At 36.4% G+C, this 26,577-nt stretch overlaps 1 protein-coding gene and 1 pseudogene across 3 annotated transcripts; one reads left to right on the forward strand and one right to left on the reverse strand.

The window, feature by feature from the left end:
• Positions 1 to 408: 408 nt before the first annotated feature.
• On the forward strand, positions 409 to 20,824 carry LOC100933193 (histone H2A.V). 3 transcript variants are annotated; one of them, XM_012539761.3, is made up of 5 exons: positions 409 to 685; positions 6,523 to 6,600; positions 13,595 to 13,708; positions 17,869 to 17,998; positions 20,490 to 20,824. In XM_012539761.3, exons 1-5 carry the CDS (start codon positions 596 to 598, stop codon positions 20,549 to 20,551), a joined length of 474 nt encoding a protein of 157 aa, XP_012395215.1. In that variant the 5' UTR covers positions 409 to 595; the 3' UTR covers positions 20,552 to 20,824. The 3 variants fall into 3 exon arrangements, with proteins under 3 accessions (XP_012395215.1, XP_012395216.1, XP_031807357.1); XM_012539762.3 differs by having other exon boundaries at positions 464 to 613; XM_031951497.1 differs by lacking the exon at positions 409 to 685 and adding an exon at positions 1,623 to 1,832.
• On the reverse strand, positions 15,677 to 15,777 carry LOC111718599 (annotated as a pseudogene).
• Positions 20,825 to 26,577: the final 5,753 nt, after the last annotated feature.

Consider the following 26,577-nt stretch of genomic DNA (forward strand, 5'->3'; position numbering starts at 1 on the left):
GCCTATGAACTCTGAGCTACTCAACTTCATGTACTTAAGCTGTAAAAAAAAGTTTAATAATACTGAATTTGCAGAAGTGCCTGGGACACAGTAAGCACTTAATGCTGGCTGCCTAATGCAGTGAAGCTGTAAGCAACCTGCTCTGTCGAACTTTAAAAGTGCCATAAAAAAATGGATTATCGTATGATTTAGGAGTTGCCTCTAGGATCAAATACAAGCACCTTTACATGGCGTTTAAAAGCTTTCCCAATCTGGCTCTAACTACCTTTTCTCATGTATAGTACGGGTATAGTCCAGGATCACTGGCCTCCTTGACAACCCTTAACCCTAGCACTGCATTCTCCTGTTCTGTGCCTAGACTGGAATTCGAACCTCCCTCCTCTTAGGACTCCCTAATTCGCTTCGGAGCTCAGCTCAAACGTCATCTCCTTCCTTCTTCAGGCCCCTTCAATCCTCCCAGCAGCCAGGAGCTACGCAGCCCTACCCGTAACCCCAGAAGAACGTACAAACAAATACACGTGCTCCTGTCTCCCCTGTTCGAAAGGAAACTTCTTCCCCAGGGCCTGACACATAGTCGGCGACAAATAAATGTCCAATGAGAGATCTGCAACAGGTGAGAAGTGAAGAAAGTGAGGAGCAGCGGCGCCAAGAAAACTGTGAAAGAGTCCGAGGGGAAAACGGACAGGTCAGAGGACAGGGCGGGTGGGGAGTCCGGGGCCACAGCTCCTCCATGACCTCACACCCGGAAGTTTCGGTGGGGGAGGGGTCAAAAGACTGAATTAATAGTAAACACAGAAAGCACTTGGGACAGCTCGACAGCGCCCGGTGGGCGATTCCCTGGAGAGAGGAGCCAGGCCTGCGTTTATAGCAGGGCAGAGGCAACGACGACTCGGGGAATGGGGGTGGGGGTGGGGGGAAGAATGGTTAGAGAAAGGAGACCGAGAAGCGCGAGCGAGAGAGAAAGCGCTAGAGAACAGGGATTCCGGAAGGATGGGGAAACCCGGGAAGAGTAGCGAGCGAGGAGGGAGGAGAAAGAAGCAAGAGATACAGAGGGAGAAGGAGGCGAGGCTCGAACAGGCCAATCCCCGAATTAGTGCGGAGCCTCTCTGGTAGCCGGATTTTCCTAGTAGTCCTGAGAGAAGAAAAGGAAGGCCTGAAAGGAAAGTGGAGCTCGACCGCCATTTCCCTCCCAAACAAGTCAAGGGGAGGGAAAAGGGGAGACCTCGAGAATGAGCGGGAAACCCACAACCGCCTTAATTAGCCTTAGCCATTGGACAGAACCTCGGTCCGTCTGGACAGCCCGCCTCCTTGCTCGCGGGCGCTGTCTTCATTGGCGACCTTCCCACCAGCGCTAATGTCCATTGGCCCACCGTCTTATCAATTCCGCTCTGGCGCTCAGAGGCAGGTGGAAAGTGTCTCCCATTCGCACCGCCCCCGTCCCGCGCACAAATCTGTTGGGTGTTGGGCCGGTAGGCCCCGCCCTCACGCGCCGTGTGCAAAAACAAACAGCCGTTAGCGAGGAGGCGAAGCAAGGCGGAGCCGTGTTAGAAGGAGATGCGCGATTGGGTCGCTGTGAGGGTTCAAACCAGCAAGGCGCGCGGGTATTGGCAGAGCTGAGCGCGCGGGGGGAGGCGGCTTATTGTCTGGGGCTCCGGTGGTGGCGGCGGTAGTTCCAGCGGTTGGAGCTAGGGATAGTGGCGGCGGCGGCAGCGGATCGAGCCTGCTGTCCGAGTCGGTGCCAGGCTCTCGGGCTGGGGTGAGACAGATCGGGCGCCGCGTCCTAGCGGAGGCAGTGACAACTACGCAGTGTCCGAAGCAGCGCTGAGACCATGGTGAGGGCCGGGCTGGGCCGAGCCGGGCCGGAGGCGGGGAACGAAGCCGATCGGGGCGGGGCGAGAGCCAGTTGGCGCTTCCCCTCCCCCGGCGGAGGGCCCGGGCGCGCCGGGACGCAGGTGCCGGCAGCAGCCGAGACGAGTCTTGCGGGTTGCAAAGGGATCCCCTAGGGGGCGGACTGGGGCAGCGAACGATTTGTCCTCCGCGCCCAGCGGCCGTGGGACGCACACTTTACCTGTTGATCCTGGAGTTTGCTGAGAGTCCTGCCCACCTCCGGGGCTGCGCTCCCAGCCCCAGCGCCGGGGCCGATCCGGGCTCCCAAGTTGGGACAGACCACGCCCCCAGGGGAGGAGGCTCCGGGAGCAGCCGCGGCCCGAGGGGTAGAGTGCGGGAGGGATGTGATTCGGCTTTTAAATGATGAGTTGTTTTGAGTCAGCCCTAGAGCTGGGGATTTATGCACTGTTTCCCTTGGTCCCAAAGGTTCCCTGCCAAGCATTTGAAAAAGGCGCAAACTCCCCCTAACTCTCACGGGTACTTTGTCATGATAAACTCACATAAGCAACATGCAGGTTTTTCCCAACTAAATTCTGTCACTGTTTACATCCCTGATCTGAATTAGTTTTGTTTTTTAATGAAAAGTGAGGAAATGCGGAATGAGTGATTATATTCGAGATTTCGAATTTTTTTTTCATTAAAGAAGCTTGGAGTTTGGACAAGGAGAGGACATGGACATAAATGCATTTCTTTGCTATTTGCCCGAAATTGAGCGTTTGCTTCTGGGCTGGCAAATAAAAAATGCCAACAACATCACATTAGGTCTGTCATCTGAAAAGACAACTGATCCAGTATGTTTGGAACTTATTCGGTGCCTTTTTCTTTCCAAGGTGGAGGCTAAACTTCTAAACGAAGAACGTGAATGGAAATTAAATGTGTAGTTTTAAGAAAAGGGGAAGTGAAACAACCAACTAAAAAAGGGGGTATCTAAATTATTTTCGAATGATAATCAAATGAATTCTAAAAGGATACAGCTTCAGAAATGAGGTCTCACACTTTTGTATTTGATTGCTTACTATTTGAGTAGTTTGTGAATGAAAATGTTCTTTTACTTCTCCCTTTCCCCCCGACTAGAAATCATGACTGTCTTTTAATAACAAGCTATTTTATTCCATCCCCTATTTCTTGAATCCAAAAACCATATGTTGGTTTGCAGTATGTGGTTTTAAAGTTGTCTTTTCAGCTGTATTAAGAAGCTAAGACAGTCTATTTAACTTTTTAGGGCTATCTAGTCATTTTTGTTGGAAATATATTTTAAAAGTTGCAGCAATAATTAGCTTAAAATATACTAACGTTACTATCAGGATTTGAGATCCTGAGCAAGACCTTTTATTACATAATTACAAGTTGCAGAAAAATGTTAACCTACTGTGGTAGAGGAAGCTCCTTATCAGGAGCTCCCTATACAGATGAAATCCTATTCTCCCCACCCCCAAATTGGAGTAGTCTTCTCACTATATTTTGCAGTCTTATATTTTAGCTGCTGTTTTTTTTGTTTTGTTTTGTTTTGTTTTTTATCTTGGTTAGGAAAAGGAACCTAATTCAAAACTTTACTGGAAAGTCATTTATTCTTCATATTGTTAGGTGACAAGCTTATGTGAGAAGTTTGGAGTACAATAAAAACAATCCTCACTACAGAACTGGACAAAACTATGATGGGAAAGAAGAGGGAGTATTTATAGTTGTGATATACTTTTGGACCTAGAAAGGACTTTAGTCCAATTCTCTTCACATTAGATATTTGTTATATATTAGTAAATCACTTTAGTTTTCAAATAACTTTAATTGGTAGAAACCAAGGTCTAATTTATATTAATCAGACTTACTTGAGCTAGTAGTTTGAGTGTTTATCTGGTCATTACATAAGATCTTTTAAGCTAATCTAGAGAGGTGTGAGGTATATGGTAATGGTTTATCAATATTAAGTGCATTAGTATTGCCAAATAATGAGGACTGTATTGAATTGTCGTTTTTTTGATTTAGTGCATTTTATCACAGATTGTGCCATTTTAGGGATCTGAAACTTACGGGAAAGAGGAAAAGGAAAATTAATATTTACTTCAGTTTATTATTAGTGCTTTGGGGGGGCATGATTGTAGCAAATTAAAATATCTTGGATCCTGTTTTCATACTTAGAAGATCAGATTCTATTCAGTTTAACATCTGAACTGTTGTGAAACCTTGTGTACCTTAATATTAGAATAGAAAGAAGCACAGTTATTATTACAGAACTGACATTCTGAACTAATTGCTAAAGTCATAATTTTATAATTGATAATTAATATAAAACTTCTGGTAGCCCTTTGAAATCTTTTGGGTTGGAATTAATGTTTCACTTAACAGTTTTCTCAAAATTTGCATTTGAATGATTGACAAATCTTTTTCAACTAAAATGAGTTGTATATACAGAAAAATGTACCCCATTCAAAAATTAGCTCAAATAAATGATTGGTTTGTAACAAAAAGTTCCTTGTACCATTTTTGCAGCCATGTAATCAATCTATAAAAGAGTGAATAAAATGAGATTATACTATAGCTGGTGTGATTATATATGTTGTCTTTCTTTCTTTCTTTCTTTCTTTTTTTTTTTAACTGAGACAATTGGGCTTAAGTGACTTGCCCAGGGTCACACAGCTAGGTAGTGTTAAGTGTCTGAGGTCTGATTTGAACTCAGGTCCTTCATGTCTTCAGGGCTGTGAACTTGTGAACTAAATTGGTCCAAAAAACTATGAACGAAGTTGCCTCCATGTTTTCCTGGCATCGAGAAAATTAATGGACCTTTCAGAAACTTAGTAATACCTTATCAGTTTATTGCAAACATAGTAAAATAAGTGGCAACAATAGTTGCAGAATCTACAAAAACACAAGTAAGCTCAGTTATCAAACTTCGTTTCATCTAAAATTTATATTCTGTTAAGTGGTACCTTACGGTACAAATTGGGGAAAGAATTTAAAGATCAATGCCAAGAGTTAGTAAATACGAGTTTGTTTCATGATCTGTCTTTCATTCCTGTGCTTTGACAGTTTAAAGTTGATAACTTTAAGCTATTCATTTACTTTGTCCAAGCACTCTAATAATTTTATTAACATGGCCATAAGGTGATTCCTTTTGATTATAAGATTACATTTGTAAAGAAAGATAAAATAGATTTTTTTCAACCACAATAAAATAATGGTTTTGTGTCATAAGGAAGGGATGATAGTGTGTCATGTCCTTGATATTGTATAGTATATTGAGGTGACCTCAGGTATTATAAAAGTCTTAGTGGGGCTTTAAGTTTTTAAGATAAAAAAACCCAACTAAGACTTTGAGAATATTACAACTTATATGTGGCAACTTCTTTTTCATATATTGTATCACTTCATTATTAAGTGTGGGATTTCTCTACTAATGGTACCCTAATTGAAATCTTAATTAAATGATGATGTAGGGTGGACAGTGGAAACTGAGAAGGAACTATCATAGAATCTTAAATTTGCCTGAAAGACAAAAGTGATTCAATTTGATAAGAAAATATAAATTAATATTTGGAGTTTTAATTTCATCTGATCACAACCTCAACCTTCAACTTCCAAATGTATATTTCTTTCCTTTATATTGCTACTATAAACATTATCATTATTATTATATTAGTGGAGACAATCAAAATGAGCTAGACAGTGTTTTGACAGATTTCCCTTAAAGTTTGATATAGAGACATTGAATAATGTCTATGAAATGAAAAATTTGTATATAAGTGCCCCTCCCAAAAAAAGCAATAGAAACGTACAGAATAACTAGTTTTATATTTGTGAAAGTATAGATGTGTATATTTTTAAGTTTGTTGTTTAAAACTAACTTTTCAAAAAATTGTCTTTAAAATAAAGTATAAAGGATTCTGCAGTTCCAAGGTTTTTTTAATCTTAGGATTTAAAGTTCTTGAATATCGATTATAACTAGTTACTTTAATATATTGTACCTTCTCTGATTTTGATGCTATTTTGAGGTTAGCCCTAAGGCAGGGCTTTTTAAACCTTTTGCCTTAGAAATTTTTACATGATCCTGGGTATACAAATTAAATATTACAGAAAATGAATCATAAGACCCCTTATGGGATCACAATCTGCAGTTTAAGACACTGGAGTCTAAGGTAGTAATACCTTTAATAGAAATAGAGATACTTTTTGCCAAGGAGCAAGCTTTTAGAATGTTTTATAATGCTTATTTTGGTTTTTGATTTAATTCTACAAAGTGAATGGGAAATATTCGAACAATTTCTTTGTATTAATCCTTAAGCTTAGTAAGACATTCAAGGAAGGAGAGACTAATAATATTTTGTAACAGTTTTTAAATTTAGCCTCATTTTTGTCAAATATAAAATTTTACCTATAATTTTTGTTTTATCACTTTCATTTCCAAATATATTCTTCCTACCCACAAAGATAATCTTTGTAAAATAGAGAAAAAGATAATGGGAGGTAAGGGGAATAATATATCAATAAAAGCAATCAATATATCAAATGAAAATAGAGGAATCTTTTGTTATTTTAATTTTAATGCAAGGTAGTTGTGATTGGGGGGAGTCAGTTGTTTAAAGGTATAAAGTAAAGCTATAGGATTTATTCAGAAATCATTTTTTTCCTTGTAATTTTTAGGCTGGAGGCAAAGCTGGAAAAGACAGTGGGAAGGCCAAGGCTAAGGCAGTGTCTCGCTCACAAAGAGCTGGACTACAGGTAATGTGTGCAAAATTATTTTATTTAGGATCAATTTTTCTTTTCTCATGAGTGGTATAATTCTGAAACTTAATAAAGATGCATCTCTAATTAGTGTCCAGCAGACTTAAAAAATCATGGTTGAAGATAATAGATATGGAGATTTCTTAGAATATGGTGAATAAGGGATTTGGATTTAGGAAGGCTTGAATTCTATTCATACCTTAGGTACTAAGTATTGTAATTCTAAAAAATTACTGAACCTCAGTTTCTTCATCTCTAGTTGGAATACTAATAGTACCTATCTCAAACGTAGGGTTTTTGTATACATAAATATTAGGTTTTATTACTACCATTACGAATTTAAAAGTAAAAGTTGAAGTCATTGGAAAATGATAGAGAGTATATACATTAAAAAAAAAAAAAAAAAAAGCATGAGGATAAGAATGGTACCTTGGAGAAACTCACTTTTAGGAACCAAGGGAAAGAAGATTCAGAGGAGAACCAGAATAGTTAAAGAGAATTTCAAGAAACAGGGTGTGGTTAGTAGTGCCAAGAGCTAGTTGAAGTTCAAAATAGGGAAGTCATTGGAATATTTGAAAGTATTGCTTCTATCTAGATGGTGGTAAAAACAAACCACAGTAGAAGAAATTATTCCCGGTTATTCAAGAAGTCTGATCTAAAAGAAAGGAGATAATACTGAGGCTAAAATGGTGAAGGTTTTTTTTAAGCTAGGAGACATTTGTGTGTGTGCAAAGAATTCACTAGAAAGGAAGTTAAGTATGCTAGAAAAAAGGATATTTGTTGCTTTTGTAAAAATCTTGAACTTATACTACTAAGAATTTTGTTCAATCATCTCTTTTCATCATTTGCTATTTCTTAGGGTTCAGTAATATTTCATTATATTCCTATACTACCATTTGCACAGCCATTTCCTTATCTTTTGCTTCCCTCTGCCCTTCCAGAATAGGAGATACTTGACAAATCACATTTAAATAGCATTTTAAATTTTACAGTGATTTTTTTTTTTCTCATAGTAATCTTATATAGTAGATAGTTGTAAGTATTTAACCATTTTACAGATTATTTTGGTTTAACCAAATTAACACCTAGCTTATTATCATGCAACTAATAACAGACCCAGGACTGAAACCTAGTTCTTTTTTGATTCCAAGTTCAGCACTCTTTCCACTATATTATGCTAACTCTTTCCTAGAAGGAAAAAAGATCTAAAAGAAATTGGAAAGAAATGGTAACATATGGAGCATTGGTAGGGAAATTAGATGGAGAAAAGGGACCTTATAAACAAGTAATTACTGGCGGAATTGGGATTTATTCAGCCAATGAATCTTGAAACAGAACTTTTTTTTCTTATGTAAAGATAGTTTTCAGTATTCATTTTTATGTTCCATATTTTTCTGTCTCCCCAAGATAGCAAGTAATCTAATATAGATTAAATAGGTGTAATCCTTAAACATTTTTTTAAAATATAAAATTCTTCTAAACATATTTCCATATTTGTCATATTACATCAAAAAAAATCAGATCAAAAAGAAAATCTAATTAAATAACAAAAAAAAGTTCTATGTTTTGATCCAAATTCGATCTCAACAGTTTTCTTCTCTGTATGTAGATGACACTTTCCATCACAAGTCTATTGAAATTGCCTTGGATCATCTCATTCTTGAAAAGAGCCAAGTCTATCATAGTTGATCATCACATAATCTTCTTGTTACTGAGTATAGTGTTCTTTTGGTTCTGCTCACTTCATTCAGCATCAGGTCATTTGTCAGGCTTTTCTGAAATCAATCTGTTAATCCAATTCTTAAAAAACAATAATATTCCATTACATTTGTATACCATAACTTATTCAGTCATTCCCTAACTGATGGGCATCCATTCAATTTCCAGTTCCTTGCCCCTACAAAAAGGGCTGCTACAAACAGTTTTGCATATATAGGTCTGCTTTTATGATCTTTTTGGGATATAGATCCAATAGAGACACTGCTGGATTCAATGACATGCACATTTTTATAACCTTTTGGGCATAATTCCAAATTGCTTTCCAGAATGGGTGGATCATTTCACAGCTCCATTAACTATTACTGTCCTAGTTTTCCCATATCCCTTCCAGAATTTCATTGTTTCTTTTTCTGTCATCTTAGCCAATCTGAGAGGTATGAAGTAGTACCTCAGAATTGTCTTAATTTGAATTTTTCTAAATAACATGTTTGTTTTGTGGTTGTATTTATCTAGTTCTGATAGGGGGAGGTTGAGATTCCCCCAGTGATATAATTTGCTCTCTATTTCTTGAAATTCACTTAACTTCTCAGAAAATTTGGGTATTATACCATTTAGTGTATATATGTTTATATTACATCATTATCTGTGTTTCCCTTTAACAAATGTAGTTTCTTTCCTATCTCTTTTAATTAGATCTGTTTTTGCTTTTGTTTGATCTGAGATCAGGATCACTACCCCTACTTTTTTTAACTTCAGCTGAAGTATAATAGATTTTTCTCCAGCCTTTATCTTTAATTTGTATTTATCTTTCTGCTTCAGATGGGTTTCTTGTAAACAATATATAGCAGTCTCACTTTTAATGTATTCTGCTCGGAAAATTCATCCTATTTACATTCACATATCCCACCATCCTGTCTTTCCCAGGTTGTGCTTTTCTTTCTCCTTTCATCCTTTCTCTCTTCACCAGTGTTTTACTTCTGACCAACACTTCCCTCAATTTGCGCTCGCTCTCTTCAGTCCTCCCCTCCCCCCTTCTTATCCCTTTCCCTTTTTACTTCTGCCTAGAATGGTTTTCTTCGGTCAGTTTCAGCTCTTCCTTTTCCCAAAAAACTTTTATAATTCCACTACAAAGTTTTCATTTCTTTTCCCCATTTGTCTTCTATCCCTCTTTTAACCTTTATATTCTGCTTTGAGGCTTCTTCTGAAGACATTTTGCCCTCGTCTGGATTTGTGATCTAATCTTCCCTGTCTCCATAGTAGCTTTCTATAGTCAGAGTTCTTTTTTGCCTTTTTTGCTCCTTTTTAAGGGAAATTGTCCCAAGCTCTTTTGCAGAGAGACAGGGGCCTCTCACTGACTTCTCTGGACTGAGGCTGGGGCTAGGGCTGTTGGAGCTGCAGGCTTTTTCACTGCTCTGGGTGGACTTGACCAAATCCCAATTATTATACTAGAGTTTGGGGGCTCACATTTTGGCTTCTGTAGTCATGTTGGAGGTCTTTCTGATGGTTTGCTGATCAACTGGCCTTCTGAACCAGGACAGAGTAGCCAACACTGCTGTATTTTGACTAAGAGCCTCCCACCAGATTTCCTGTGCTGCACTGGTGCTGGGCTGCATTCCCCTCTGCCCAGTGAGACAGACCTTTCCTGAAGCCTTTCCAAAATATCTTAAGATATCTTAAGATATTACACTCCAAATGTTTGTAGATTCTGTCATGCCAAAATCCATTCGGAGGCTTGATCAGAGGGAAGCTGAGGCAAGCTCAGATAATGTTCTTTCTGCTTTCTACCATCTTGGCTCTATTTCTGCAAAAAAAATTTCTCCAGCTTTCTGCTCAACTTCGCTACATTGGTTTGTTTTTGCAAAACCTTTTTTAATTTAATGTAATCAAAATTATTCATTTTGCATTTCATATCGTTCCCTAGTTTTTCTTTGGCCATACTCCCTCCTCCACAGATCTGAGAGGTGGACTATTGCTTATTCTCCTAATCTCCTTATACTATCACCCTTTATGTCTAAACCACAAACCCATTTTAACCTTATCTTGATATAGGGTGTTAGATGTTGATCAGTGCCTATTTTCTGTCATACTGTTTGCCATTTTTACCAGCAACTTATATCAAATGGTGAAGTTTTATTCTAGAAGCTGGAATTTAGTGTTTAATAAACCCAAAGAAATAATCGTTCATTTTTAAAATTTCTATATGAGTCATTTGGGGCGGAGGGAACAGAACAAAAAGGAAAAATCACAAAGAGGAAAAAAAGCCAGCAGTAAACAAAGGTGAAAATAATAAGCTTCAGTCTGTATTCAGTCTTCTTAGTTCTCTTTCTGGATACAGATGGCATTTTCCATTCCAGATCTATTGGAATTGTCTCTTAAGTCAGTGTATTTTTTTTTTTTAATTTAATAGCCTTTTATTTACAGGATATATGCATGGGTAACTTTACAGCATTAACAATTGCCAAACCTCTTGTTCCAATTTTTTACCTCTTACCCCCCCCCCCACTCCCTCCCCTAGATGGCAGGATGATCAGTAGATATTAAATATATTAAAATATAAATTAGATACACAATAAGTATACATGGGTCAGTGTATTGTTGAAAAGAGCCAAGTCTATCATAGTTGATCATCACACAGTGTTACTGTTAGTGTGTACAATGTTGTCCGGGTTTTGCTCACTTGAACTCAGCCTCAGTTCATGTAAATCTTTCTAGGTTTTTCTGAAATCAGCCTTTACATAATTTCTTATAGAACAGTAATATTTCATTATATTCACAGCTTATTTAGCCCCATTCCCAATGAGCATGCACTTAATAAGATTGATAGCATTTTTTATCATGAGTCCTTTGAAATTGCTGTGGATCAGAGATAGTCAAGTCTTTTGCAATTATTATTCTAATATTGCTGTTACTATGTACAGTGTTCTCCCAGTTCTGCTCACTTCACTTTTCATCAGTTCAAAAAAAACTTTACAAGTTTTTCTAAAACCAATCCCCTTCATTATTTCTCATACCATAAAACTATTCCATTACAATCACATACCATAACTTGTTCAGTCATTCACTTGATAAGCATCTCCTTAGTTTGCAATTCTTTGCCACTACAAAAAGATCTGCTATGAATGTGTTGAACATACAAATCCTTTTCCTTCTTTTCTTTGATTTCTTTGGGGTATAGATCTAGTATTCATTTTATTGGTTTAAAATGTATACAGTTTTATAGCCCATTAAAGGTCAATTGAGTTCCAAATTGTTCTCCACAGTGATTGGTCCAGTTCACAACTTCATCAGTCTGTATCCCTATTTTTTCTGCATTCTCTCCAGCATTTGTCTGTCTCTTTTTTTTTCTGTAACGTTAGCCAGTGTGATAGGGTGAAGTGGGTGGTGATTCAGAATTGTTTTAGTTTGCATTTCTCTGATTATTAGTGATTTAAAACATTTTTATATGACTTAATAGCTTTGATTTCTTCTGAAAACTGCATGTATATATCTTTTGACTATCAGTTAGAGAATGGTATTTACTTTTATAAAGTTCTCAGTTCTCGATTTGAGAAATAAGACATTTATCAGAGAAAAAAAATTTTTTTAATTTAATTTTGCTTTCCCTTTTCAGTTTGAAAATTGTTCATATCCTTTGACCATGCTAAATATATATTCTTCATGAAATAGATGCAACTAGGACAGAAAAGGCTTGGAAATGGTCAGTATAATGTATGTTAGGAAATAAGCAAGAGATGACAAGTTTGTTGAGTGGTGTTGAATATCTTGTTGATAACATAAATTTGTTCATGAATGTATAAAAGTCACTCAACAAATATATATATATTATTTGTCAGGCACTATCCCGAATGCAGGGAATGTAAAGAAAGACAAAAGCAATCTCTGCCCTTAAGAATTTTACTTTAAAGATACATATAGAGTAGAAAGTAACCTTTCAAGACAAGACTTTAACATTAAAAGGGGCTAGAAAGGGGTTCCTGCAGGAAGTATATTTAGTCTTGAAGGAAGTTAGGGACTTAAAAAATTTTTGAAGCAAGGCAGCTAGCTAGTTTAATAACAGAGAGAAGGAAGATAGGGTCTCTTGAATGAGGAATAATAGCAAGTGATAAACTTTGTGGAAAAGAGTCAAGTTTAAGAGTAGAAAGATAGGGGAGCTAAGTTGTAATATGTTGTAAGATTTCATGTATGATCCTGGGGATAATAAACCACTGGACATGATCGGATTGACTTTTTAGGGAAATCACTTATGGAGAATAGATTGGAATAAGACTTTAGACCAGGAGACACAACTTGCAATAGAGGAGAAGTAGAAAGGGTCTGAATTAGAAGAGTGGCTGTAAGTGAAGATATGTGGTGGAGCCAGAAACGACAGGATTTGGCAATGGATTATATATGTAGGCTCAGAGCAAGGGGTAGAAAATGGTACCAATATTCCAAACTTGAGAAACTAGGGAAGGGAGGACCTTGACAGAAAGAGGGGAGGGTTTTGAGCAAAAGATAATAATGAGTTCTTTTTGAGGATGGTAAATTTGAGGGGCCTGGCCTATAGGATATCAAGATATCCCCTGGGCAGTTGGTCAACTGGTCAGAGTTTAGGAGATCTTTATATTTCAGTCTGGGTATCCACTATGTAGAAGTAATCATTGTGCCTATGAAAACTGATGAGATTTTAATTCGATTTAATAAACATTTATTGAGCACCCAGGTGCTAAAGATACCAAGACTAAAATGAAACTAGTCCCTGCCATCAGAGATCTTATAGCCTAGCAGAAAATAGCATTGTTTCACAGATAAGTAAACAGAAAGTATTTAAAAAACAAGGGAAGAAAAGGAATAACAATTGGAATGGTCAAGAAAAGCCTTGGTGTTAAAGGGATCCAAAAAACAGGTAAGGGTTATTTAATGATCAAAACTTTAACTTCTGCTCAAGTAATAATATTTGCTTCTTTGAATTTTGCCAATTGTTAGAGAAATGTGAAGCTTTCTATCAAAATAGACCTTTTCTTTAACATTTTCTTTCTTATTATCAAGAAGAAAAAAAGGTAAAACTTATTCTTTGCTTGCCAGGAATTCAATTTCTAGTCCAGGACTCAGGAGTTAAATCGCAGGAGCAATAATTGCCAAAGAAATTAATCTGAAATGTTAATTTTTTTAACTGAACTAATTTTTCTTTTTATAATTATTCCAATTACTGTTTTAACAGTTTATTCTAAATAAAATATTCAGTAACCGAACTTTTTAAAGTGCTTCATAATTGAAATTATTTCTGTTTCAGTTCCCAGTGGGCCGTATCCATAGACACTTAAAGACTCGTACCACAAGCCATGGACGAGTGGGTGCTACTGCTGCAGTATATAGTGCTGCAATTCTGGAGTATCTCACTGCTGAGGTTTGTGAATTTTTTTTAAATTTTAATTACTAGTCCACTAATAAATATTTTTAAGGTACTTTGTAGTTGTACATACACAGTCTCCAAAAATGTTGTTAATTAGGTGTTGGTAATCTTTTCACTTGCAAACCCATTTTACTCAAGAAATTTTTATGTGACCCTGGGTATATAAGTATACAAATCAAACATTTATTGATAATAAATCATAATTTCACAATTCTCATATTTAGTTATATGACCCCATATGAGGTCATGACCCACAGTTTAAGAAGCTTTGACCTAGAGCTAAATATCGTCTACATATAAATTGATTTTACCATTCCTTCAGACTTCTCTTATTAGATCTGCTACCCTACTAAAAAGATCCCCAATTCACAGGTTTTGTTTTCAAAATAGCCTTTAAGTCTTTGTTTAGACTCTCAATTCATTTTCCAACACAGAATGTCAGGGGATTGCAGGTTACCCTACCAGATAGCTTAAGAACAACAACTTACTTTACATAGCACTTACTAGTTGCCAGACATGATGCTAAAATACCTATTTAGTCCACAGTTTAATGATGGTGCTGTACATTTGTGATGGGGTTAAACAGTATGAAATTGTTTTGAAACTGAATGTGAGAAATTATGTTTTATTTCAAACTGATACTTGAAGAAAAACATATTTAATTATTTCACAAGTCAAATTCTGAGCACCTTCAATCTGGTAGAACACAGTTGTGCACACTGACGTAATCAAAGAAAAGGGGGTGCCCCTTGAGTTGCTGAAATAGTTTCCAAAAACTCATACTTCCTAACTGTTTCTGAGTCTGATTATTTAGGATTTTTGGTGGTTGAATTCTAGAAAAATGAGTTTTTATTGTATAGCATTTGAAACAACTATATTTGTGTAACTTTAAAGTTTCTTAAATAGGCTATCACAAGCTATAGGATATTCCAAGATTTTTCTCTAGATTATTTTAAAAGATTACAGGGTGTGAGTGTGATTAGGTTATACACTGCTTTATGAATCATGTTGGGGAAGAAAAATCAGATCAAAAGGGGAAAATCGGGAAAGATTAAAAAAAAAAACACATAGCATGTGTTGATTTACATTCAGTCTCTTTAGTTCTTTTGCTGAATGCAGATGGCATTTTCTATCCAAAGTCTATTGGGATTGCTTTGAATCACTGAACTACTAAGAAAAACCAAGAAAGTTAAGGATAAATTTTTTGGTTTATTTTGGCATAGTATATGAGAGCTGGGGATGGGGTTTCAGTGGTATAGAGCAGGATTTCACCTCAGAAATTTTTATATGACCCCAGGTATAGAGATATATAAAATAGGTATAAACAAATCATTTATAGTTAATAAATCATAATTTTCACAACTTCTTATGAGGTCTGGAACCACAGTTTAATAAGAAGCTTTGGTAAGGAATTTGTGGATGAGGAAACTGCTTTTACTAATGAAAATTGGTACCTCTCTGCAATTTAGAGTCTTAAGAAGTTGTCTAGAATAGTGAAAGGTTAGGGTGACCTCCAAGGTCACACAATCAGGATGTATCTAAGCTAGAACTTGAAATCAGGTCTTTCTGGTTCAGGCTCTCTGTTCACTACAATAGTACTTGACAGTAATAGTGGGGAATTGCAGTGGAATGTTAGGTTGTATAGGTATAATGGAAACGAATATTAACATGAGATTTTGATTGAAGTAGCAATAAGAAGTGAATAGGAAAAGATAAATTCAGGAGATATTTTGACAGAAAAAAATCAGCTGGGTGAGATATTTGAATAGGCAATGATAGGAAGGAACCAGAAATGATTTTAAAGATTTCAAGCTATTTATCAGTGAGGGAATTAAGATATTAACAGAATTGGGCAAATTAAGTAGTTTGTGGGGCTATGGATTATAATCTATATTCTCTGATTTAACAGACCTTAAAATTACTTAAATAGGTTCTCTCACACATAGAAATATATATATATATTTTAATATGGAATACTTCACAAATTTATGTATCATCCTTGTGTAGGAACTATGCTAATCTTCTCTATTGTTCCAATTACAGTATATATGCTGCCAAAGCAAGCAGTAAAAATACATTTTAACAAGAAAATATATATGTGGTTGTGTGTATACATATGTGCGTGCGTGTGTGTGTGTGTGTAAATATACACACATACACATATATATAATGTAAATTTTTTAAATTGTTTTTATTTGTCCTGATACTAAGTCACTCTGGAAGATCCTATTAAACTTCAAAGAGATACTTACTTCAGTTCAGTGGGTTTTTGCTTACAGATGTAATGCTTGTTTAATATTATACTGATAAAAAATCAACCATATTGTCTCCTTGCCAGTACAGAGTAAATTTCTTATCTCTAGAAATTCAGAGATTCAAGTGAATAGAGGATTGTTTGGAATGGAGTAGATCTGGTCAAGTGGGTAGAGTGAGATAGGTTAGTACACAAATTTCCTCTTTGAAAAGACAGACACTATTCACTGTTCAGGGAACCAATCCAGATTCTACCCAAGCAATATCTCATTGAGAGATTTTGTCCAAATCCCATCAAACAGGGGGGACTTTCCTTCTCTTTCTCCATTTCTTGTCAAAACAGTACAGCCAAGGAACACAATCACATTGTTTATTATTTTTTATTTGCTTTTTAAAGAAAAAGAAAAATATAATTAAATCTTACATAAAGACCTCTTCCCTTGAATTTAATTTCTGTGGGCAAATCATACATTTATGACTGTGGAAAACACTGCCTCTAGTCATTTTTTACCTAAAGTCCTGTTTTTTGGAAGTACTTAATATTAATCTGGTATTATGGTGACAGTTTTAGGGATTTCAGATAACAGACATTTTGTTTAAAATGCAGATAGGACAAGGAAAAAATACAACATTCAATTGTCACCTTGAAATAAGAGTTTCAAAAGATTCAAACATAAATCAGTTAGCACTTAAATAATTGTCCCTATTATGTTTGAGGAGAAGGCTTTGCAACCTTGATAAATAAAAAGAAATCATTGATATATAACTCAAAAGAACCTAATTAACTTAATGAAAATTACATGCCAATTGGGGAAATAGCCCAAGACTTCTAATTAAAAGTGATGTTTTTTTGACATCACTGTTTTAATGCAAATTGTCTATATACCAAGAATCTTAAAGAGACACAACTCCAATCTCCAGGATTGAGCACAATTTGTATAAGAATGAAACAAAATTATGAAGTACATGTTAAAGAATAAGGGAGTTGCTTGAGTCACAGTAAGATTGTGTCTTGCCTGGGGTCACACATCTGGGAAATAAAATTAAGTCATTGTTCTATCCACTATCCCTACTGCTGTTCAGTTGTGTCCAACTAGAGTTTCTCTGGCAAAAATGGAATGGTTTGCCATTTCTTTCTCCAGCTCATTTTACAGATGAAAAAACTGAGGCATATAGGGTTAAATGACTTACCCAGGGTAACACAGCTAGTGTGGATCTGAGACTATGAATATTCAGACCCAGCACTTTATCTGCTGTGCCACCTAGCTATCTTGCTATTTCAACTTGCCTAAATGATGCAAATGTGGAGATTTTTAAAATTTAGTTCATTCCTAGAAAAGCAAAAATAAACAGGGGAATGAATGTAGACATTTTAAAACATTGAATTTTAAAGAGAAATTTTTTTTTCTTTAACATGCATTTCATAATTTTGCTGGAATTAATTACCTAAAGACTTAGCTTGGAGGGGTGGGTGGGGCAGTGTTTGATTATTTTTGTTTTCAAACAACTAAGCATACTGTAGTGGAAAAGGTGGACTTGGGTTCAAATTGTGGTTCTACTATTACTTAAGTGATTTCTTTAGATCTTAGTTTCTTCACTTGTAAAATGAGATAATTGAACTAGGAGGCCTTTTAAGGGCCATTCCAGCTCTAAATCTATTATTCTCTGGTTTTTGAAAAATCAGATGAAATAATATATATGAAAGAACTTATAAAAATATAAAGCAGTATACAAATATAAGAAAAAACAAAATGTATTTCCTTAATGTAGTTATGATTTTATATTATATGCCAAAATACTGTCATTTTTTTTCTAATCTTAGTGTGAGTTGGCTTATATGAACTGTTATAGCTGAAATTTTTCTAATTTTCCTTAAATTATTTCATGAATACTTTTTATAGGTGCTGGAACTAGCAGGAAATGCGTCTAAAGATCTCAAAGTAAAGCGTATCACTCCTCGCCACTTACAGCTTGCAATCCGTGGTGATGAAGAGTTGGACTCCCTTATCAAGGCTACCATTGCTGGTGGCGGTATGTAGTACCTTTTGAAATATAGAAAATTTGGAGGGGTGTGTGTGTGTGTGTGTGTGTGTGTGTGTGTGTGTGAGAGAGAGAGAGAAACACACTGTGAGGGACTGGTTGGATTTTGTTCATGTGGGGAATTTCTATATTAGAGACCTATCCTACCAATACCAGTGAATCACTTAAAATCTGCATTCCTGGGGCCCTCAGAGGGTAGGCCCCAGAGGGTAGGCATTGGTGAAGTCATTTTCCTTACGTGTAGATATGACCATGATGTTTTCTACTATGTATTCCCGCTGCTTTCTCTTCTCACTAGGATAAAATGTGAGTCCTTCACAATCTTGTGCCTACCCGTCTTTGCAGCTTTGGTGGGCGTTACTTCCTCTTATTCTTCAGTCCAGCCAAACTGGCTGTCTCTCTGTCCCTCACACAAGCCCCTCTTTCCCACTCTCCCCCATTTCTCATCTCTGTCTTGACTCAGCCTGTACCTCATGACTGAAATTCACTTCTTTATTTCCACCTCTAAGAGCTTGGGTGAGAAGCTTTTTTTTTTTTTTTTTTTTTTTTTTAAGCCAAGGGCCATTTGGGTATTTATAGCATCATTTGTGGGCTATGCAAAACTATCTTACACAACTCGAGCAGTAAGGAGTTGTTACATCTAGCTGTCAGCTCATCTTCACTTATGGTTGACTGTACAAATGATTTCAATAGTTAGAGGTTCCCCATCCTTGTTATACAGTCTATTTAAGATAATTCTTAAGCACTTTCTATTCCATGAAACCATTTCATTCCCTTCCAACTGCTAAAGTTCTGTCTCCCAAACTATTTTCCATTTAACTACTTAATAGTTAATAACTATTAATTATAATTAGTATGATAATATTAATAACATTTTATTTGCTATAACTATTGATAGTTAATAACTTTTTCACATTGTGTTTATATGTAAATACTTGTCTCCTCCATTAAAAAGAGATTATATCTTTTATTCCTAATATATATAATAGGTGTTTTAATAGATACTTAATAATTTTTGAACTTTGGAACAAATCATATACAGCAAACCCTCACTTGTAGCCAGTGCCAGCAAAAAATGAGTTATTCAGCACTCACTGGAAAGTGTCTTCAATATCCTGTCTAGTATTATGGTAACTTGAGTATCTTTAAAAAAAGGAAGATTTATTGGTAACATCAGGGCAGCGATAATTGCAGGAATGATGAATGAATATGAGGTGGGACATATACCACTGCCAAAGTTCCCAGGCTTATCTTCTTACTTTAATCATTAATAGGCTGTGCTCTGCCTTGATGGTAGTTTGAATTCTAGTATGTGATGATGTTATTCAAATAACACAAAATGGGGGGAAAAAAAAAAATGGAGCCAGACCATCAGTCTTAATATTCATGCCACATAACACTCTGAATACACCTTGCACCCATCTTCAGAATTGTGTTATTCCCTATGGAATAGAGATAAGACTATCCTCAAAACATAAGACCTAGCATCACCATGTATGCAGATTATTTGACATTTACAGACAGTAGAAAATATTGATATATTTGCAACTGTTGAGAATGACAAAAAACTTCTGGAAAAAATCTGAAAGTGTAGTCATCCAAAAGCAATGACTCAAGTTTCACTGAGGTTCCTAAACAATGACTTAACTTCTAGAATAATAGTCTGTCCTGCGGTACAAAGCTGCAGAAAAGGCACCAGCTTACTAGAGTCAGCATGGAGAATTGCCCAGAGGTTATCAAGGTTCCCCTAACCGTGATTCTTTGGATTTATACTTTGTATTTACAATTTTTCATAAAAATAAATGTAACTTTGCTTCCATAAGTAAACATTTCTTTCTTTAAAAACTTGCCTTGTGGCTACATTAATGATTTCTATTAAATTATCTCTGTTATATAACACAAAAGGCAGTGTGATACAGTGTATATAGAGAGCTAGCCTGTGAATTAGGAAGTCCTGGTTCAAGTCTCACCTCTGAAACATACTAGAGTACTATACGACCCTGGGGCAAGTTATTTAAGCTATCAGTTTGGCATTTATCTAAGAATAAAAGGTATGGAAAAATTGTTGTTCCTTGTTGGTAAACGAAGTTCCCTGTGCAGATGAAATCACAGGTCTGAACAACAAAAACTTTTAAAAGCCTTGATTCTCAGAAATGTCATAGTAATATTAATTTACATACAGTACTTGTGTTTCTTTAGTAAGTTTTTATTGATGTCTTTTATATGTTGCCTAAATTTCTTCTTGTATTTCTTCCCTCCCCTCTTTCACAGAACCATTCCATATAATAAAGAATAAAGCTAAGGAATGTTTTTTAAATGTTTTAATTTTTAAGAAGTATTTAAAAGGTGTAGAATGGGAAAAGAAATTAAGTTGCCAGTCTAATAATTTCTGTAATGTAACCACTCATCACTGAATTATATAATAAATTTATAGATACTGGGAGGAAGTCTTACCAATAATCTTGTTTTTCTTTCAATCTAGGTGTGATCCCTCACATCCACAAGTCTCTGATTGGAAAGAAGGGACAGCAGAAAACTGCATAGAGTGTTGTTTTAAATCAACCCTCTTCCTCCCTCTCATTGTACTGTAACTGGGACAGAAGAAATAATGGGGATATGTGGAATTTTTTAAAATAGTTAAATGGAAAAGCATAGACAATTGACTGTAGACATGATAAAACATTTGTATGTTCTTTAGATTCCAATTTTGACAAAAGTATCTTGTCATGTGGCAGCAATTTGTGTGTTGATTGGCTAGGTTTCTTCCCATGTGTTTTATACAAAAATGGACTGATAAAACCATTTTTTACAAAATTGTCTCAGCTATTCTATTCATACTATGTTGCTTTTGATTGCTTATTTAGTAGGTAGTTTTCGCTTATTTTTAACAGACTCTCAAATGGATTTTGAGATGGAAAATTGTTTACCTTTAATGAATATCAGGGCAGGATATAGAGATATTTTCTACCTTAAAGTAAAGCTCTTTGAAGCTTAGTTTGTCAGATGCTCTTATTACAACTTCATTGAATTTTGAATGAAGATATGGACATAATTTAGGTAATAGCAGTCATGAAATCTTAGTTTTAATATCAACTTGAAATGGTAAGAAGAATATTGATATTGCCTAACTCATAGGGTTTGTTGAGACTCAGAATAGTTATAAAATTCTTTAAAAATCCCACAGAACTATTGATGTCAACTAATATCTAATGTATACTCTTTGTCCCTACTTGCCACCTTATAAACACATTCATTGTACGTTTATCTATTTCTTCAAAATTCTATCAAATATTCCTGCAGCAATCTCTACATACATAGATTATATCTAGGAAATAAGAATTCTTTGAACTGTACTTAATCTTAAATCTTGTCTCTATTGCCTTTGATCTGCTTTGTCAATTGCAGAACACATTACATAATTTATGGAGGCAACAGTTATACTTCAGCTTTCCCCAGTGTCCCAAATATCCCTTTTTGAGAAGCAATTTTCTCAATACAGTAAGTAGTCATTAATATTATTTTTTAGTCTTTCTTTAGACAGTATCTCAAATGACATTTGAATTTTGTTAGCCATAATGTCATTACTATTCAATAATTTGTAAAAAGGAAATAGTTTTCCCTCTTCTCATTTCAGTTATTTCAGTTCTTAAATAACATGGTTGAATTAGGCAGAGTTCAAAGCAGCAAATATTTACTAAGCACTTCCTGAGGATCACTGAGCTAGGTGGGATGTGGAAGGGGTAATATAAATTAAACTTAACCTGTCAAGTTTACATGCTACTGAAAAATACTGCATGTACACGGATGGAAAACACTAACTAGGTAATTTGAGAAATATAAATAAACAACTAGGAGGAATCAAAGACTTTACAGACAAAAAGATACCTGACCTGAACCTTGAAAGAAGCTAGGGATTCAAAGCCAAGTGAGAGGGGGGAAGTGTATTCCTAGGATGGAGACCCAGCATGTACAAAGCACAAAGAAGGTGAGAAGATTGGGGGATAGCAATAGTCCAGTTTGCCTTGAACTTTAGAAATGTGCTACAAAGAGGATTAATGTGACAAATTTGGAGAGGTAGGCTAGTGCCATATATTGTGTGTGTGTGGGGGGGGGGGGGGGGGGGGGGGGGGGGGGGGGGGGGGGGGGGGGGGGGGGGGTTGACTTTTAAGTGACTTACCCACAGTCACACAGCTAGGAAGTATTAAGTATCTGAGACCAGATTTGAACTCATCCTCCTGATTTCAGGCCTGGTGCTCTCTCCTCTGCACCCCTTAGCTGCCCCTGGTGCCATATATTGTAAAGAGATTCAAATTTTAAGTACTAAAATTATATGTAGCCCATTATATGGGTCTGCTTTTAGAAGTCTTGAAGATTACAAATCTGGAAGGGACTTCAGAAGCCAATACCTTTATTTTACAGATGAGGAAACTGAGGCTAGCAAAGTAAAACAACTAGCCTAAGGTATTTCACAAAAAGCTTTTTTAATAGTAATCATATTGAAACTTCCATTTCTAACTGAATCACTTTAAAAATCGTTTAGTTTTAACTGTAAGTTACTATGGCATGTGTTAACTCTACCATCTAAGTTTAAACCAAGTTAATAGTTCACCTTGAAAAGATTTTAATAAATATGTATTACCCCTCCAAAGACAGGGGCAGGGGGGAAGTTGGATGTGGGAATAATTTGCCTGAGTTTACAATATATGAAGGTTACATGATTTTATCAAAACTGGGAACACCATTGCACATGCCTATTGTTAGATATCTTACTAGTTAAATCCTGGGGAGTTGCCGGAGGTTCAGATAAATTGATTTTCCCATAAGAACTGGGATGTAAACCCAGGTCTTCCTGACAAGTTCAACACTCACCACTACATTCTTCACCTTGTTCAATCACATCAAATTCTTCTTGAATCCATTTGAGGCATCAATCCATTTGAGGTTTTCTTGGCAAAGACATTGGAATGGTTTGTCCTAATGCTAGGATAATTCACAGAAAGTAGTCTTTATTATTATTACCTTTCTCTGTTGATGTGGCATTTGATTTAAATCAGGATGTGTGCATGGATATTAGATAGACTCAAGCTAATACTAGCGAAGTAACCTTTGTTATGATTAAATGACCTTAAGAAATGATTTGGAATACATGGAAATGTCAGACTTGATCAATTGTCAGTCATTTACCAAATTTCAGTCATTACCAATTGGGTGATGATTCATGGTTTTCATATGTGAATTCCTTGGAGAAAGTCTGAAAAACACATACTTGTGGTTTCTGTCATTCACAGATCAATCAGCTGTCCAAAATGATCACCCTGAAAAAAAAGGGGCGCCTGGGTTCTTTTTTTTTTTCTTTCTTTTTGCTGAGGCAATTGGGGTTAAATGACTTGCCCAGGTCACACAGCTAGGAAGTGTTAAGTGTCAGATTTGTCCTCGGGTCCTTCCAACTACAGAGCTGGTGCTCTGTTCACTGTGCCACCTAGCTGCCCTCCCCCCCCCCCCAAGTTCTTTGATTTGAAAGGAAACTGCCACCTAGTTGCATTTAAGCAGTGGGGATTCTGGTTTGGGATCTGGTTGGATTAGATGGCCTCTAAGTTTCCTTTCAAATAACTGACTCCCTGGAGTTAGGAGGGCTCAAGTTCAAATCCAATTGGCTGTATGAACTGGGCAAGTCACTTAACCTCAGTAGCCTCATATAAGCTCCATATAAGTAACAGATGTTTTTTTTATCCCTGGTGTCGGGCATCTAGTAAGTACTTTAAAAAATACATTAGTAGGAAGTTATCAGTCTGCTACTTCTCCTTAAGGTGAGCTTGAATCAAATTTTTTTAGTGTGCATTTGTTAAACACCTATGCATTTATCAAGGACCTGAACAGCTAACTGTAATCAGGCACTCTCCTAGAGAATGGGGATACAATGACAAATTTAGAACAGTATCTTCAGTGAACTTCCTTGGGTGAGTGAGGACACATACAAGGATTAAATAAAATAATTCGGGGGTGGCAGGAAAGAACTAATCACTGGGGGAATCGGGGAAGGGTCCTTGTAGGATATGTCATTGAGGGGAACTTTAGCTGTGAAAGTTATTAGGGATTACCAAAAAGTATATTCAGGACAGTCAGATGATGGGAATATCATATATGGAGAATAGCAAGTAGATGGAGAAAGACCTAAAGTTCTGAGAGACTTTGTCATGAGACCCAGTGTTTTTGGCTTCCAATTCTTAGCACCATTACTGAAAATTTATCTGCTGCTTACTGCAGGAAGTGGGATTATAAGCATGAGAAAACATTGTCCTAAATTACTCTTGTGAGTAACCAGAGGTAACATGGAGGTGGCTGATATGCAGCCACCACACCATTTCTAGATGTCCGACTCCCTAACAAAACCTTACAGTTGTGCTGCCTGGGGCCAGTAGCTGTATTAGAAATTATTGAGTTAACATATGCAGATTTGAGCTGAGAACTGAGACTTATGATCTAAGAATTTGCAGGACACTCTTCACTCCCTAATCTGAATGAGAATAATGGCATGCTTGCTGGGGTTTTCCACTCTCCCAATTTCCATTCAAGGGGAATACAATGTAAAACAAAACAAAATTTTTGAGGGGAAGCTACAACCCCAAAATTCATGTGGCCTCTGTATTGAAAGCCACAGGGAACACAAAGGAAGGGGGGTGTAGTCCTGCTCTATTCTTTCTTGGCCAGAATATGTCTGAGATGCTACATTTAGTCCTGGCTATCATATTAGGAAGGATAATAGTAAATTATTCAATATAAACTCCAAAGAAGAGCTTCAAAATCATGTCATAGGGAGATTGGCTGAAGGAATCAGGGATGTTTAGTCTGGAGAAAAAAAGACTGATAGGACTAATGGGTGGAAGAGGCATTAGAAGTAGGAGTGATGGGTGGGATTAGTCATTTTTTAATTACCTACTATGTACCAGGCATTATGCTAAATGCTGAGATACATAGACAAAAGCAAGAGATTTTGCTTTCTGGAAACATTAATGAGGGTGATACACATACACAGAACAAATATCTGGTAACTTTAGAGGAGAATGACCAATTGCTGGGAGGAACAAGAAAGATCTATCCAAGAAAGTGACACAAGCTCAGTCTTCAAGAAGACTGGAAGATGGAAATAAGAGAGAGCATTCCACACTTGAGAACGCCAGTGTAAAGACACAGATGGAGTGTTTTGTCTAAGAAATGGCAAGTAGGGGGATGAACTAGAAAAGGTGGGGAAGGGGCAGAGGGAGAAAAGTAAAATATAAGGAAAACAAAGGTAGGATGGGCCAGGTTATAGTTTTACATAGCAAAGGGCATACCATAATCCTAGAGCTAATGTTTATTGAGTAGGGGAGTAAGTGACTGAGATGAGTACCTGGATTAGTTAGGCGATTACAGAAGTAGAGGGAAGGGACATGAGATGTGGTAGAGCTGAGCTGAAAATGTTGAGATTTGCTAGGAGATTATGAAGGGAGTATAGTACTAAGACTGCAAACTTGGGTGACAGAGTGGGTGTGCCCTCAAACAAGAAAACTAGGGAGGAAGGGTTGGGGAGAAGAAGAAAATGTTCAGTTCAGTTCAGCCTTTGATAACAAGGGACTAGAGCTCAGGAATAAGATTAGGGCTGGGTATATAGATTTGAATTCAGGGGAGTTGATGAAGTCACCGAGTAAGAGTATAGAAAGAAAAAATACCTAGAATAGAAGATTGACTAGGAATCCCAGATCAGAATACTAGCTTTTCACTTAACTGCTTGACCTTGGGAAATCACATCTCTGGGTCTTAGTTCTGTCAACTGTACAATTGAGTGGGTATTCTGGATGACCTTCAAGGTTGCTTTCAATGCAGATTCTGTTTTTGATTCACCTTGTTGTAGGATGTACCATGCTGCTAATCAAAATGATTAAATAATTTTTCCAGCATCAACCCCTAGCTAGAAAGTGTTAAAGCTAAGATTCTGAACTAGTCTCCAAACTCCATCTAGTGTTCTTTCTGCTTTATAACATATGCCCGTCCCCCTTCCCCTTCCCATCTTTCTGCTCAAATGTAAAGGAGTAACTAACTGTGTGAATGGCCGTGTGGTCCTCAGGAATAGTCCTGCCTCCTGCTCACATAATTCTACATTTGACAAAATAATTTTTTAAAAAAATTGTTCCAAGGCAATCCCAAAAGACTTTGGATATCATCTGCATCCAGAAAAAGAACTCTGAAGATTGAATGCTATGTTCAAAGTTTTTTTTTCACTCCCACGGTTTCTCATTTTTGTTTTGCTTTTGAGAAGGAGACTTCAATATGATTCGTAAAGGAAAAATAAATTTAAAATAGTGTTTTATTTTTCATAGTGATATATAAAAATAATTTTAAACATTCATTTTTAAAACTTTTGAGTTCCAAATTATCTTCCATCCTCAGAACTCCCACTCTCATTGAGAAGGCAAGCAATTTGACGTAGATTAAATGTGTATGATCATGAAAAACATTTCCATAATAGTCATATTTTGAAAGCAAACAGATCCAAAAAAACACTCAAGAAAAGTAAAGGTGCTTTTAAATTGTGC

The sequence above is a fragment of the Sarcophilus harrisii genome, chromosome 2 (assembly GCF_902635505.1).
Source record: "Sarcophilus harrisii chromosome 2, mSarHar1.11, whole genome shotgun sequence".
Taxonomy (NCBI): Eukaryota; Metazoa; Chordata; class Mammalia; order Dasyuromorphia; family Dasyuridae; genus Sarcophilus; species Sarcophilus harrisii.

Coding starts and splice junctions, on each gene's coding strand:
- LOC100933193 (XM_012539761.3), top strand. CDS start 596: ATGAGAGATCTGCAACAGGTGAGAAGTGAAGAAAGTGAGGAGCAGCGG. Junction 6,601..13,594: donor CACAAAGAGCTGGACTACAG/GTAATGTGTGCA, acceptor TTTCTGTTTCAG/TTCCCAGTGGGCCGTATCCA. Junction 13,709..17,868: donor TGGAGTATCTCACTGCTGAG/GTTTGTGAATTT, acceptor TACTTTTTATAG/GTGCTGGAACTAGCAGGAAA.